At 41.7% G+C, this 16,239-nt stretch overlaps 1 protein-coding gene across 1 annotated transcript in view; it reads right to left on the reverse strand.

Moving 5' to 3' along the window:
* KCTD8 (potassium channel tetramerization domain containing 8) overlaps positions 1 to 11,897 on the reverse strand; it is a 260,362-nt gene extending 248,465 nt beyond the window's left edge. Inside the window, exon 1 of the mRNA XM_061164669.1 lies at positions 10,894 to 11,897. Coding sequence (XP_061020652.1) covers positions 10,894 to 11,845 — 952 coding nt within the window. The 5' untranslated portion in view covers positions 11,846 to 11,897. The remainder of the gene's footprint in view (positions 1 to 10,893) is intronic.
* Between the last annotated feature and the right edge of the window lie 4,342 nt (positions 11,898 to 16,239).

Below are 16,239 nucleotides of genomic sequence, written 5' to 3' on the forward strand. Positions count from 1 at the left end.
GGGTTTTGTGATTATAACTGGTGTAAGAAATGGAATCAGCACAATCAAACGGTGAAATCACTCACTATTTTGGTGACCTGAAATCAATACTACATATTTTTTATTCTTTTGTTGTATTTAACTCATTTTCCCTCATGTAAATACGATTTAGTAGTTACAATATGGTAGAAATTATATTCCAAGTTTACATTCCAACTGCTGAACAAGCACTAAAATAAGTTTAACTGGTGAATGAACCTAGGTGCTATTATTGCCAGTGAATTGACTTGTTTTTTTTTAACAACTCTGACCCAACGTTAATAAGTAAAATTGATACTGATATATCAATCATGAAACTGCAATACCTCTTCAATGTATTTCAAGATATCTTTTAAAAACTAGAGTAGTGATAACAAAATGAAGTTCACTAGATCCTCACATTTGCAAACACCTACTAACATTGCCAGATCCTTCCTGAGCTCATGTTACCCCACAGCAGGGCCTGACCGTGTCTGGAGGCGGCAGCCACTCCGCATTCTAACGTGGTTTGAAAAGCAAGTACTCACCCATGTGGTTGCAGGTAGGCTGCAACTCAGAGCATTTGCCTAACATCTTTCATACATAAAAAAATAAGTCAGCTAATTTTTGTCCCTTATACCTTCTACCCTACGAATCATTTAAATATCAGTCGATCAACCAATCAATGTGTGTGTCTCTATGTGCATGTTTACAGTTCTAACAACTTCATTTACAACATTATCTTAATCAGTCCCAAGTTTTAGTTAACATTTCACCCACTCTCACTCTTTATAAGTGCCCATACGACAGCTTCTAACGTCATTACTCTGCCTCTTACTAACACACCAAATAACCCTCTGTGACATAATTCTCTCCTACATAAAGCTTACTGTGACAACTTTAAATGCAAAGCCTCTGTCATTCACATTTTCATCTCTTATTTCATGCTGTGATGGCTCAACAGGTACAACTTAAACTGAAGTGAAACTAAATCTCAATGCAACAACTACCTTGATAGAATTTCCAGCATCATTGGCTCATTTGTTAACTTGCATTTCCATTCAAAAAAAAAAAAAAATTTACTGAGTTCTCAGTGTGGTCCGAGCCACTGCATTGGGGGCTGGGAAGACAAAAGTGAGACTTGGTTCGAATTCTCAAGGAGAAACGAGGCCAGTGTGGAAGTCCACGTGATAAGAGGTAATCATATGATCCCGCAATCCTACTTCTGGATCTGTTTCCAAAGGAAATGAAAACAGGATGTCTAAAAGACATCTGTGCTCCCCTGTTTATTGCAGCATTATACACAACAGCCAAACACGGGGACAACCTAAGTGTCTGTCAGTGAATGCATGACTAAAGAAGATGTGGTGTATAAAACAATGGACGATTATTCATCCATAATTAAGAAGGAAGTCCTGTCATTTACAAGAAGATGGATGGAACTTGAAGCATTATGCTAGGCTAGGTTAAAGAAAGGTCATACATAGAAAGAAAATTACTGTATTAAATCATTTATTTGTGGAATCTAAAAAAGTCAAGCTCATAGGAACAGAGTAGAATGGTTGTTACCAGAGGAATGAGGGGGTGGAGAAAATAAGGAGATGTTGGTCAAAGGGAAGAAACTTCCAGTTACCAGTTGAATCAGTTCTGGGAATATAACCCATAGCATTGGGATTATAGATAAAAGTACTGTACTACATATTTCAAGGTTGCTAAGAGAGTAGACCTTACATGTTCTTGCCACAAGAAAAGAAACAGTAATTATATGAGGACATGGAAGTGTTAGCTAACACTACAGTTCAGTTCAGTTCAGTCGGTCAGTCGTGTCCAACTCTTTGAGACCCTGTGGACCACAGCACGCCAGGCCTCCCTGTCCATCACCAGCTCCCGGAGTCCACCCAAACCCATGTCCATCGAGTCGGTGATGCCATCCAGCCATCTCACCCTCTGTCGTCCCCTTCTCCTCCTGCCCCCAACCCCTCCCAGCATCAGGGTCTTTTCAAATGAGTCAGCACTTCGCATCAGGTGGCCAGAGTATTAGAGTTTCAGCATCAGCATCAATCCTTCCAATGAACACCCAGGACTTATCTCCTTCAGGATAGACTGGTTGGATCTCCTTGCAGCCCAAGGGACTCTCAAGAGTCTTCTCCAACACCACAGTTCAAAAGCATCAATTCTTCGGCACTCAGCTTTCTTTATAGTCCAACTCTCACATCCATACATGACCACTGGAAAAACCACAGCCTTGACTAGATGGACCTTTGTGGACAAAGTAATGTCTCTGCTTTTTAATGTGCTATCTAGGTTGATCATAACTTTCCTTCTAAGGAGTAAGCGTCTTTTAATTTCATGGCTGCACTCACCATCTGCAGTGGTTTTGGAGCCCAAAAAAATAAAGTCTGACACTGTTTCCACTGTTTCCCCATCTATTTCCCATGAAGTGATGGAACCAGATGCCATGAACTTAGTTTTCTGAATGTTGAGCTTTAAGCCAACTTTTTCACTCTCCTCTTTCACTTCCATCAAGAGGTTCCTTAATTCTTCACTTTCTGCCATAAGGGTGGTGTCATCTGCATATCTGAGGCTAACACTAGTGGTAATCAAATTGCAATATACAAGTGTATCAACGCATTGTTATCTTAGAAAATGTTACATGTCAATTATATCTCAACAAAGCTAAGAAAATTAGGATATAATAAGAAAGAAAAAAGAGACGGACCATGACAAGTTATAGGAAATGCACTGAGTGTTCTAGGAAGAAACAGACATATAGGCTAAATGTAGGATTCTATAGCAAGAGGCCACTCAGTATAACATGATCATGATCCCAGGGGTATGCTAAATGTAGAAGGATTCTATAGCAAGAAGTCACTCAGTATGACACAATCATGATACCAGGGGTGCACTAAAAACTCATGAGCTAAAAAATAAATTTGTAAACAGTATAAACCCAGTATAAAATATTCCATATGCTTTTTCTTTTGAAAGTGGGATGATCTGAGAGAGTAGCATACATATTACCATATGTAAAGCAGATAGCCAGTGGAATGTACTGTATGACCCAGGCAACCCAAAGCTGGTGCTCTGTGACAAGCTAGGGGGTAGCACAGGCATGGAGCTGGGACAGAGGTTTAAGACGGAGGGGATGTATGTACACCTGTGACCAATTCACATTGATGTATGGTAGAAACCATCACAATATTGTGGAATAATTATCCTCCAATTAAAAATAAAATAAAATTTTAAAATGTCTAACAAAAAAAAAAGTGCAAAATACAACTAACCTCACAGGATAATTAGGTTTTATGACATGCTCCCTCGCAGAAATGAACGATGAGGTGTATACAGACGGTAGGCACAGAACACCTAGATTCAAGTCAGCAGCTAGAGGTTCACCATTACCCTCAGAACTTATAATTTAACTTACCTATGGGAGAAATTTTGAAATCCTGGGACTAAAGTTATTCTCATCTTTAAGTAAGTCCTTACAAAATCTCCATTGGTATAGTCTACTACTACTAAAAGAATGATCTCCATTAGAGAAGCCACCAGCTTCTCCTGCAGGGTTATAGCTGCTAAATGCTGACAATACTCTGAAGTTAATTCAAAAGAGGTTTTAAAAATGATAACTATAATTGAACACAGATTGAAGGGTTATCTAAAACACTACTTTCCAATTACTTCAAATTTATAGATATACTTCTAGAATACTTTAAGGATTCAAAAACACCAAAAGCCAATAATCTCAATACCCATCAGGTATTTGATATTTTTTTAACTTAATTATAGCAAGTATAGAATTCAAAGGCAATAATCAATACTTAGGACCAATAAATTACAAATAACTAACAAAAGAGATTTCAACTAAAATGCCCTCTTCACTTTGTCACTTTCTAAGAGCATATAAAACATATTCTATTTTACAAGGTAAAATGAATTTTCTGCAGAAGACTACCTTGACACTGTTTAAATCTGTCAGTCTATCAAACTGATAGATATTATTTGTTCCCCCCAAAGAGTGGTAAATTGAGTCAAACAGTATATTTTATTTAATTTAAAAATTACCCATGAATGTAGTAGCCTTAATCACTAAAAGTTAACCTTTTCATCAGGTAAAGACATAAAGCACATATAGTTGGCTCTTCAATGCAAGATAGGGGCTGCTCAGTGGAAAATCTGCTTACAACTTTGTAGTTGGTCCTTCAATTGGAGGTTCTGCATCTTTGGATTCAAACAATCGCAATATGTATCATTTGGGGAAAAAAAATCTGCTTATAGATGGGCCCTCACAGTTCAAACTCAGTTTGTTCAAGGGTCAACTGAATTTCCCACATTCTTAAAAAAATTAACATAAATTAAGAAATATTAGCTTCATTCATAGACAGCTCACACTATTCATTTTTGCTTACAGAGCTATGTTTTAAATACTCACTAGACATTGAAATATATTTGCCAAATTGATTGCATAAAACAGGCATTACTTTTAAATACTTAAGAGTAAGGGCTTTGCAATAAGACATAACTATTCAAATTCCAGCTCAGTCTCATACCAGTTTTATGACCCAAAGATTTTATTTAACCTCTCTAAATCATGGTTTCCTAACTGAAGTATTAGGAAACTAATGCCAAGCTAAAAGAATGTTAAAAAAATAAAAATAAACAAAGTAATGTCTACAAAACACTTATCATAAAACTAGGTACATAGTAAATGTTCTTTTTATTACACATACAATGCTTTGAAAAAATCAACTCTTTTTTAAGCTTACAGGGAAAATGTTCACTATCAATATTTATGTATAACACTATCTGCAGCAAAGGACATGTACTGTACTTTTATCTAGCCGTGCTCTGCTCTGTCACTTCAGTTGTGTCCAACTCTAAAAAATTCAATGTCTTGTAGGAAATGGCACTAAATGTATAACTGCATTAAATGTATAAAACAAAAAAAATGGCATATAAACCATCTAATAGTATCATCATGACTTTCAAAAAGTATGTCTGTCATCTTCATAATTTAGAACAGAGGCTAGAAGGAAAGAAGTCATTTTATTAGAAATTACTGGCAATATTTTTAATTTTACTTTTCTTTTATAAAATTCCTAAAACTTCATGTATTACTTTCATTATCAAAGAAGAGTTGCCTTTGAACAACAAATTGACAATCACTTTTATATTTTAGACTAATTGACCCAATAACTTATAGCAAGAATAGGTAACAATTGGTGCTAACTTCATACATATTATCTCTTTTTTCCAAAGATATTTTTTCTTTTTAAATAAAGCATATGTCCACTCTCTCACACACACATATACACATATCTTGAGTTCTAGCACTCTACGTTACAAAAGGGACAGAACTGCCAAATAAGGCTCGTGGTGCCATTTTGTCTTTTTGCTTCATTACGTGCTCAAAGATTGACCCACACATTAAAGCCAAACCCTACTAGTGTTAAGCTAAACCCAACACTATTTCAAGAGATCAAGTTTGCAGATAGTACTACGCCAAACATAAAAGTTTAATTCTCTGAAACAGTAGCCAATGCCATGACATGATCTCCAAACTTTTTGCACCCAAGGATTTCTATCATTTTCAGTCTCCTTATTCCAATTATCTGCATGAAATAAGAATCTTGGTATTTTACAAAGTTATCTGTTCCCCATTGATTCAAAAATCATTCAGCTGTGTGGTTTCAGAAGAAACTTTCTCATGAAACTATAAAAATAACTAGTTAAGTCTCCAGAAGAAAAAGAACCAACTTAAAAAAAAAAAAGAGGAACAAAGTTATTTTTTCATAAAACTGTGTTTGGTGATAAAAGTAGATGCATTATTTTTAGACAAAAAAAATAATGTACAATTTTAAGGATATGCATCTAAATAGAGTGGTTTTTAAAGGTGTTTCTTAGAAAGCTTTTAATACAACAGGTTTGCTAACACAGAACTAAATAGCTATTTGAATATTTTCAACTGAACCTAGCTTTCTTCAACCCAACACAGTGAAATAAATCAGAATAGATTTAAAAGGGTGGATATAAAAATTCATTAAAGACAACAGAATCCACAGCCCAGATCAGAAATAGCATTGGCTCTGAGATCTGGCACTCTTATACATCACAACAATTTAAAAAAAAAAAAAAAGGAAATCCCAAATTTAAGGAATATCAACTGAACCTAAAGAAATGTATACTTTTACACCACATATCATTCAACCAACAAAGAATGCAAAACTCAAATACTATAAGAGAAGAGCAATGAATCAATACTGCCTTCTTGTAAACACATTGATTATGAGAAACAAAGGATACATATAATGTTCATTTTAATTATGGGTAGTCTACATATCACATTCTAAGCAAATCACCTATTGTCTATGTAATATAACAAGCTTCCCAGGCAGCGCTAGTGGTAAAGACCTCACCTGCCAATGGAGGAGATGTGGGAGGCACGGATTTGATCCCTGGGTCAGAAAGATCCCCTGGAGGAGGGAATGGCTACTCACGCCAGTATTCCTGCCTGGAGAATCCTACCGGCAGAGGAGCCTGGAGGGTTATGGTCCATGGGGTCACAAAGAGTTGGACACGACTGAGGTGACTTAGCACACACGCACGAATACAATGCTAACATGAAATATCTTTGTTCTATTCCAAATATTGCTAAAAACAGCCCTAATTACAGTTAACAGACATCCCCTCCAAAACAACAACAGAAAAAAAAACCCAGAAAGTACAATAAATCACTGTTTTCCTTTAAGAAAAGACAATCCATCTTCAGTATTAGAAGAGTAATACAAAATTTCATACTACTGTATATGTCACAGAGTCTAAAAGTCTTGATAAAATAATGAGTAATGACTGATAATAGATAAAAGTGTCCATGTAGCCAAATGAAGCTGGTATTAAATCTTTAATAACCTGTATATAACCTTGAGCATTAGAAACCTATGACTTGGATACAAGCACTTAAGGAGATATGAATCTAGCTCAGTTTCTGTCAGAAAATATTGCCAAAGTTTCAACTCCTAATGGAGAGTATTAAAACACTTCTTGGCCCCGAATCAGAAAAGGGTTCTGTTGGAGTTGATCCAAAAGAACTAACTGGAGTGTGATTGGCAAATCTGGGTGATTTGAACTTGGCCTGAAAGATCCAAGTTCCAGGAAAGAATCTGGTTATTAAATTGGTAGTTTCAAACTTCTGAAAGCGTATTATGCCATCACTTAATTGCAAAGCAATTTTGTAATTAACTTTATAATTTAATCAGCTATACTTCCGGTGGCTCAGACGGTAAAGAATCTGCCTGCAATGCAGGAGACCCTAGTTCAATCCCTGGGTCCTCCCCTGCAGGAGGGCATGGCAGTCCGCTCCAGTATTGCCGCCTGGAGAATGCCATGGACAGAGGAGGCAGGCGGGCTACAGTCCACGGAGCTGCACGGAGCTGGACACAGCTGAAGCAGCTTAGCATAGTGCAGCGCAGCGCAGCGGATTTACCATAAAACAAAATTTAAATTTAATACCAACAAGAAAAAATCTTTACTATAATTGTAACACCTAACGTTTTTAAAGCTCTTAGTATAGGTCAAGCACTAGACGAAGCATTGCACATTAATTCTCAAATTCTATAAAATTCATACTATAATAATCTCATTTACATAGGTGAGAAAACTGAAATAATTTAGTCAAGATTACACATGTGGCAAATAGCAGTGCCTGGGATTACTGAAACATTTGCCACTCTCCTTCCATCTCTACAGAAACTCAGGGGAAAAGTGGGGTGGGAAAAGGCAGTGAAGAGTTGAAACTGATATTCAAGTGTATAAACTGCAATTCTATAATTTTCAGAGTAGTTTCAAACTCCTAGATTCACATGTAGCTTGAATTTTAAAAGCTGTTAAAATGATTGATATGTGTTATACATTAAATAAATATTTTTGAAAGAATTATATCAAAGAGGAAATAAAAGATAAGACCCTGTCTGCCTCTAAAACAGTGGTCAAAGAAGTTCATCCAATGTTGTTGTTTTTATGAATAACACTGACTTTTAAAAGTAGAGGCTACTAAACAAGATAACTACACTCTGTATGTGTGTGTACTTAGTCATGTCCGACTCTTTGCAACCCCATGGACTGTAGCCTGCCAGGCTCCTCTGTCTACGGGGATTCTCCAGGCAAGAATACTGGAGTGGGTTGCCATGCCCTCCTCCAGGGAATCTTCCCAACCCAGGGATTAAACCCAGGTCTCCCACATTGCAGGCGGATTCTTTACCAGCTGAGCCACCAGGGTATACGTAACATTATCACTTATACTAAACATGATGGAAATACAGTGTATTTTCATTAACCAATATTAAATGGAATCCCTTCCAATATAATTTGTGAAATGTGCTTCAAGCTATACAAAGCATAAAATAAATGTGTGTATAACAGGGTTTGAGATAAATTTTATATCACAAATAAAAAAATGGCAACTATATTTGGTTGGTCTACAGGAATACCACTTCAAAAGAGGCATATTTAATCTGAAATTATGTATTTTCCCCAACAGGATAATCAAAGGAAAATGCTATAAGTTGTTTCCTTAGATTTCTGAGACTTTTATGAATGAATCTCAGAACTCATTTGTTACATGATTATTCTGCAAGTAGTTATTCATAATATAAATATTTTATTTTGTTTCACTTCTAGCGCCAGAACTGAAATATCCTAAATTTCAATCTCTCAAATCATCTTTTGAATTAAATTGGCTGAGTTTCCAATTTCGATATACTATCTCATGAGCACTTTTTCATAATTTAAAGAGAACCTGTATTACTTCTTCATAATCAAAGTAATGGACATTTTTCAAGTCCCCAAGTTTCTACAGGGAAAAGACCAAAACTGTGAAAGATTCTGAAATGCAAGACCCTTAACTTCAGAGCACTTATGCTTATATCTTCTCTAACTAAAATATCACTTAAAAAAGCCAGAAGTTCATTTCCTCTCATCTTCTGAAGTGCTTGGAAATAAACCCTCATTGAAATGCCATAAATGCTTAGATGTTAAGTGTCAATAAAGGTCCCTTCCTTTGAGTGGCTTTTCTGACTACTGATCTTTTTATTGTGTGACAAATAATACTTTCATATAATTAAGACAATTAGATTTTATTGAAATGTAATTGATTTACAATATAGTGTTAATTTTAGGTGTACAGCAAAGTGATTCATTTATATATATATTTTTCAAATTATTTACCATTTTGGTTATTACAAGATATGGAATACAGTTGCCTGTGCTATACAGTAAATCCTTGTTGGGTATCTCTTCAATGTATAGTAGCTTGTTAATCCCACACTCCAATTTTATGCCTCCTCCCCTCCCCGCTTTGGTAACTGTAACTATTTTTATACATCTGAGAGTCTGTTTCTGTTTTGTATATAGACTTATTTGTATTAAAATGATACAGACAAGTGATATACAAGACAATTATATCTCTAAGACAAATAGCTTTTTATCTAGCACTTCAATGGTCACTTTCTTTGCTTTTCTGTTGAGATGGTTTTCTTAGGAAAATCAACACTATTAAAAAAAACCTTAAGTTTGCGGATTTTGTCACCCTTACCTCCAAGGTTACTAGACTATACAATGAGCAACTTTCAATAGAGTTGAAAGGAAAGGTCCTTTCCACTTTCCCATTCACAATAAAGTGCAAAAATTGCCTGAGTCCCAAACAGTGAGTGACTCGAATAAATAAATACAATGAACGCTGGGCTTATTTCCATCGTAGGCTATCAGTGCTCCTCTCCCTAACACTACAGGAAAGTTTTCAGTCTTCCTGTATTTTGACAAAGAAAAAAAAAAAAAGCTTGCCAAATGATGACCCGCTGCCACGGCAGGTGCCTTTTCATTTGTCCAAACAGCTCTTGGGTTGCGGGGTTGGGCCCTCCTCGCTTTATCCGCGTCACTGAGGACTGTCTCCGCCCCGGCCGCCCATCCCCCAAGCCCCAGTGATGCTCGGCGGAGTTCGTGAACTGGATCCGCAGATCGCCCTCGCCAGGCCAAGTGCACTACAAAAAGCGCCATGCCAGATGCTTTCCAAATCCTCTCTCTCGTTCTCTAAGTTCAGAAAAATCACTGCATTTATTCCCCCTGGGAAAGTGGATTCAACCCCTCCTTCGCACTGGAGGTGCCCAGAAAGGAAGTACACCACACGCGCGCGCTCGCACACACACACACACACGTGCACGCGTGCACACCGTGTCCCTTCCTAATCTCCAACCCTGACAGCAGCACTCAGACAACCAAAGTCCGTTCCCTCCGCGCCACTCCGTCCAAAACACACAATTACAGAAGACCCCTGGCGCTGGGGAAATCTGAGGTTTATATGGGTCAATGGTTAACGGGTCCCTTAGGCTGCCCGGACTTTTAAGGCGCTTTGCAGACTTAATCGCCACTTTTCCTGTTGCCCACTACTGAAATCACCCATAATGGGACGTTCCTGCGCGGACCTCACCACCAGGAGGCCAGCGGGGCGCGGCGGCACCTTGAGGCCAGCCCTGTCTCTGGAGGGACACCCCCGGGACCCACGTACGTTGACCCCCAGGAGAACAGCGGCGGCAGAGAGACCGGGGCACTTTATGCGCTCAGCCTTGCGCTCGAGTCTCTTCCCAGCCCTGGGTAATGGACACCCAGCGCCTCCGAGGGCTGGGCAGGGCAGGGGGGCAAGACCAATAAAGTTCAGGAGGAGGACAGCTTGGGCACTGCGTGCTCCTGAGCTGTGGCAGAGAGGCGCCGAAAGCCAGAGAGCAAGGCGCGAACCCAAACATCAAGTCGGCCACGTTGGGCGGGGGGCGCGCAGGGACACCAGACCCTCCGGGAGCCGCGGGGGTCGGCGAGGGAGCGGGGAGCACGTGGAGCCCGCGAACTTACGGAAGAAGATGTACTCGGTGTAGCTGCTCCAGATCTTGTCGTCGCGGTACTGGTTGACGAAGGCGGCGGTGCCCGAGGAGTTACACGCCACCATGTGGAAGCCGGCCTCGGACAGGCGGTCGAACGCCTGCTCCAAGTAGGTGAACTTGAGGTAGAAGCGGGACGTGTACTTCTCGGGCGGCCGGTCGGGGTCGCGGCTCTCGTTGAGCGTGTCGCCGAACACCTCCTTGGCCAGCGCGATGCGCCCGCACACCATGATGCGCGCCACGCGCCGGAACTTGGCGTCCGCCTGGTTGTCTCGCACCGTGGTGTAGGAACCGCGGTAGCCGAGCGTGAGGAAGCCCGAGCGCTTGTCCGGCGCGCCGCCGCCGCCGTGCGCCCCGGGGCCCGAGGGCGCGGCGGCCGCCGCCCCGCGCAGCAGCAGCGCGTCGCTGCTGCCCTGCGAGACGTTGTCCTCCAGGTCGCTCTGGCAGCCCTCGTCGTTGAGCGAGTTCTGCTTGGTGACCTTGGGGGACAGCAGCTTGACCAGGTCGGTGAGCTGGAAGTACTCGGCCTCCCGGAGGAGCCGCTCCTTCTCGGGGAAGTGCTCCGGCAGCGCGAGCTGCTTGTCCCGCAGATAATCCAGCACGTACCTGAAAAGGAAGCCGTCCCGGTCGATGAAGAAGCGCGCCCGGCTGTCTCTGGGCAGCTCGCCCCGGCGTCGGGCGCCGCCCCGGGGGCTGGAAGGCGAGAACATACTGGCCAGAGTGCTGTCCGGGACGCTGAGCAGCGTCGAGTGCTTGGTCACGTAGACCTGGCCCCCTACGTTCAGCTCCACCACCTCGGGGAAGGGCGAGGGCACGCAGGGCCCCGGGGCGGCGGCCGCCGACGCGCCAGGGGAGCTGGTCGAGGAGACCATCTCGCTAATGGGCAGGATGGTGCCGCCGCCGCTGCCCGTGTCCTTCAAAGCCATGGTCCCCCCGCCGCCGGCCAAGGGACCCCGGAGCGCAGCACTTTCTGCTTCCCGAAACCCGCGCCCTGCGCCCTCGGGCCGGGCGGCGCGTCCCTCCGGCCGGGGCGGCCCGGTTCAGGGCTCGGGGCGGCGGCGGCGGCGGCACCCGGGCTCCATCGGGGAGCGGCGCGCGGGAGAGGAGCTCTGCGGGCGCCGCGGCGGCGGCGGCGCCGGAGGAGCGGCTGCTCCTTTGGGGCGAAGGCGGGCAAGTGTGAGAGAGACTTGCGGGAGGCTCTCTTAGGCGGCCGCCCGGCTCCCCGCGGGGCGGGCGCGGGGAGGGGCCGCAGCGAGGGAAACTCGCCGCCCCTGCAGCTGGCGAGCGCGGACGGGGGCGCCGACTACCCCGCACAGCCCGGGAGGCGAGGCTGACGTCAAGCCCAGGCCTGGGACCCGAGCCGCAGCTGCCATTTAAGGAGGTAGGTGCCAGCCTCCGGCTGCCGGGCTCCGACGCTAGGGGGCGGAGCCGAGGGCAGAGCCTGGAGGGATGCTACTTGGCAGCGAGCGGGGAGACGGGGAGAGGCGGGCAGGGATCCGACCACGACCGCGAAAGGCCAGCTTTCTCTCCTTCGTTCATTTCATTCCCTTCTTCCGTCCGTCCTTCTCTTCCTCCGTTGACCTTGTTCGCCCAGTAAAACTGTTTTTATGCTGGCATTAAGGTGGAAAGTGGGGTGGGGGTTGGATTATTTAAAAAAAAAAAACAACAAAAAAAAAAACCTGGGCTCCCAATCTGAAATGACGACAAATGTTGGCAGGAGGGTTTTGATTGTCAAAAGACTGGCAGCGGGGGAGGGGGGTTGAATCTCTTGTAGTGGTTTTAGCATGGTTTTTTGAAGTGAAAGGCGAAATGCATGAACCTCTATTACATTCCGATGTCATGATTGCCTAGTAAACTGCATGCGCTATGTGCAGTTGAAGAATTTTTAAGACTGAAATCTGATTTCAGTTCACAGAACTAATCACAGATTGTGGTAACGCGACGGTTCTCTCCTTTCATTTCGTCAGTGTTTGATTCATAGTAGATGCTTAATAACTGTTTATGAAGAAAGGGACGGAGCCCGGGAGGAAACTTAGTCTGTTTGTTCCTAGTTTCCTATCTTGATCTGTCCTTTGATTAATCTCTCCTTTTCCCTTTCAACTCCATAGGGCAAGAGGAATGGTTTACATTTTATTACTTATCTAACCCCAAGAGTCAGGTCACAAATGAAAATTATAAGAATTTAAACTCACTTTAATTTCCATTTGTACACAACACAGGTACAGTCTTTTAAGATCAGCATTATTTGTGATAAAGAGTGAGACTAGAGATGTAAATGAACCTCACTTCTGCCTATTCCTCCTGGGGCATGCTTTTCTGTTGGGAACCACAAAGAATCATTAATTTATATAAAGTTCAAAGGAGAAAAAGTATTCTGTGGCACAAGTACATTGCTTCACAAACTATAGTATTATAGATGAACTTTATCCATTAACAAAATAATGTACAGATTTTCATGTCTTAAAAATTCCATATGCCTGCTTGGGATTCCTTCTCTTTGAATTCAACATACACACAAACAATAAACTCTAATTTTTAAGAAGTAATAAATTATTATTTAGAGTATTAAAAACTATATTTAATTCATTGATCCCTATAAGCCACATCCCCAGAAAATGTTGTATCAGTTTTGAAGTTAGACTGCCTGAGACTGAAAACACACCGAAGAAAGAACACAGTGTGTTTGCCGAAGGTCTAAGACTTAAAACTGAGCGTAAATTGTCCATCTTCATGCACTCCTCTTATCCCAGCCTCCCCTAAATTTATAAACCAGTCAAACTAAGAAGAATAGTTGATTTTGCCCTTCTTCACTTAAAAACTAACATCAGAAAACACCTGAAAATTTAAAATAATCATTCTTGGGAAATGAATTAATAGAAGCTTTATAATCTTTATAGATGAATGAATAGTAAAGTCTCAAACCACTACTAATGAAGCTCATTTATCATGAGGTAAGTGTCCCTAATGATAAGTATGTTATAGACATAGAAATGTAATGAAGTGGATGTATAATACATATGCATATGTGTATATGAGGTCTCCAGTATCATCAGGTTGCAATCCATTTTAATCTTTTTAATTGCATAAAGTATGCTTATAAGATGAAATAGCCTAAAATGTGTACTCTAAATGAATCATCTTAGAAATTCTTAGTGAATTGCATCATATGATGTATTACTTTTTTGAAATCTTTCGACCATGATTGAACCTTTTTCGTTAACCCCTTCCATCCCCACACTCCTCTTAATCTCACCCCTCCCCCAACTAAACTCTCCAGCCAAACTCCAAATTGTACAAATCTCAGGTCCAAAATCTCTTTACCAGTGGTTCTTCTGGCTAGGAATGCCTTTCCTTTTCCACGAGTTCCCTAATCTTTTCTCCCTGTTTATTGCTTCCCTGAGGTTTCATCCTAAAAAGTGCTTCCTCTGGAAATCTTTCAGACTTATAACAAACCAGCTGTTCCCACACAGGTGTTCCTATGCTTACACAAGGACAGGTTTTTTGGGGGGTTTTTTTCTTTGTTTGTTTGTTTGTTTATCACACTGATGTGTCCTTGTTTCCCATCAGATAAAAGTATGGCATACATCTGTATGCACTACCCATCCCCAGCATCATGCCTAGCCCTTAGAAGACAGTCAATCTCTGATGAATGCTAACTGCAGAGAAGTGTGTTCATATCATGAATGGACGACAGAGCATCAACTGAGTGCCAGACGCTGGGCTAAGCAACGAGATTGCAAAGATAAATACAACTAATTCCTTCACAGCTAAAATCAGGAAAAGTGAGAACAGACTCTGATTGAAATAAAATCAGATCTAAAGGAGAGAAAGCAAGAAAGAGACAAGCACTATTGGAGCAGTTGTTTCACTATTGGAGCAGTTGTTTTGGTGAACTGAGAAAACAGCAAATACTATAATTAGAACTATCTTGTTCTAAGCCACAGACACCATTAATGTTCCCTGGATCAACTTAATCACAAGGATTCAGTTCAGTTCAGTCACTCAGTCGTGTTCAACTCTTTGCAACCCCATGAACCTCAGCACGCCGGGCCTCCCTGTCCATCACCACCTCCAGAGTTTACTCAAACTCATGTCCATTGAGTCGGTGATGCCATCCAGCCATCTCATCCTCTGTTGTCCCCTTCTCCTCCTGCCTTCAATCTTTCCCAAAATCAGGGTCTTTTCAAATGAGTCAGCTCTTCACATCAGGTGGCCAAAATATTGGAGTTTCAGTTTAACATCAGTCCTTCCAGTGAACACCCAGGACTGATCTCCTTTAGGATGGACTGGCTGGACCTCCTTGCAGTCCAAGGGACTCTCAAGAGTCCTCTCCAATACCACAGTTCAAAAGCATCAATTCTTCAGCGCTCAGCTTTCTTTATAGTCCAACTCTCACATCCATACATGACCACTGGAAAAACCATAGCGTTAACTAGATGGACCTTTGTTGACAAAGTAATGTCTCTGCTTTTTAATATGCTGTCTAGGTTGGTCATAACTTTCATTCCAAAGAGTAAGCGTCAGTGATTTTGGAGCCCAGAAAAATAAAGTCTTCCACTGTTTCCCCATCTATTCACCATGAAGTGATGAGACTGGATGCCATGATCGTAGTTTTCTGAATGTTAAGCTTTAAGCCAACTTTTTCACTCTCCTCTTTCACTTTCATCAAGAGGCTCTTTAGTTCCTCTTCACTTTCTGCCATAAGGGTGGTGTCATCTGCATGTCTGAGGTTATTGACATTTCTCCCGGCAATCTTGATTCCAGCTTGTGCTTCCTCCAGCCCAGCGTTTCTCATGATGTGCTCTGCATATAAGTTAAATAAGCAGGGTGACAATATACAGCCTTGAGATACTCCTTTTCCTATTTGGAACCAGTCTGTTATTCCATGTCCGGTTCTAACTGTTGCTTCCTGACCTGCATACAGGTTTCTCAAGAGGCAGGTCAGGTGGTCTGGTATTCCCATCTCTTGAAGAATTTTCCATAGTTCATTGTGATCCACACAGTCAAAGACTTTGGCATAGTCAATAAAGCAGAAATAGATGTTTTTCTGGAACTCTCTTGCTTTTTCGATGATCCAGTGAATGTTGGCAATTTGATCTCTGGTTCCTCTGCCTTTTCTAAAACTAGCTTGAACATCTGGAAGTTCACAGTTCACGTATTGCTGAAGCCTGGCTTGGAGAATTTGGAGCATTACTTTACTAGCGTGTGAGATAATTGGAATTTTGTGGTAGTTTGAGCATTCTTTGGCATTGGCTTTCTTAGGGATTGGAATGAAAACTGACCTTTTCCAGTCCTGTGGCCACTGCTGAGTTTTCCAAAT

This window comes from Dama dama, chromosome 17 (assembly GCF_033118175.1).
Source record: "Dama dama isolate Ldn47 chromosome 17, ASM3311817v1, whole genome shotgun sequence".
NCBI lineage: Eukaryota > Metazoa > Chordata > Mammalia > Artiodactyla > Cervidae > Dama > Dama dama.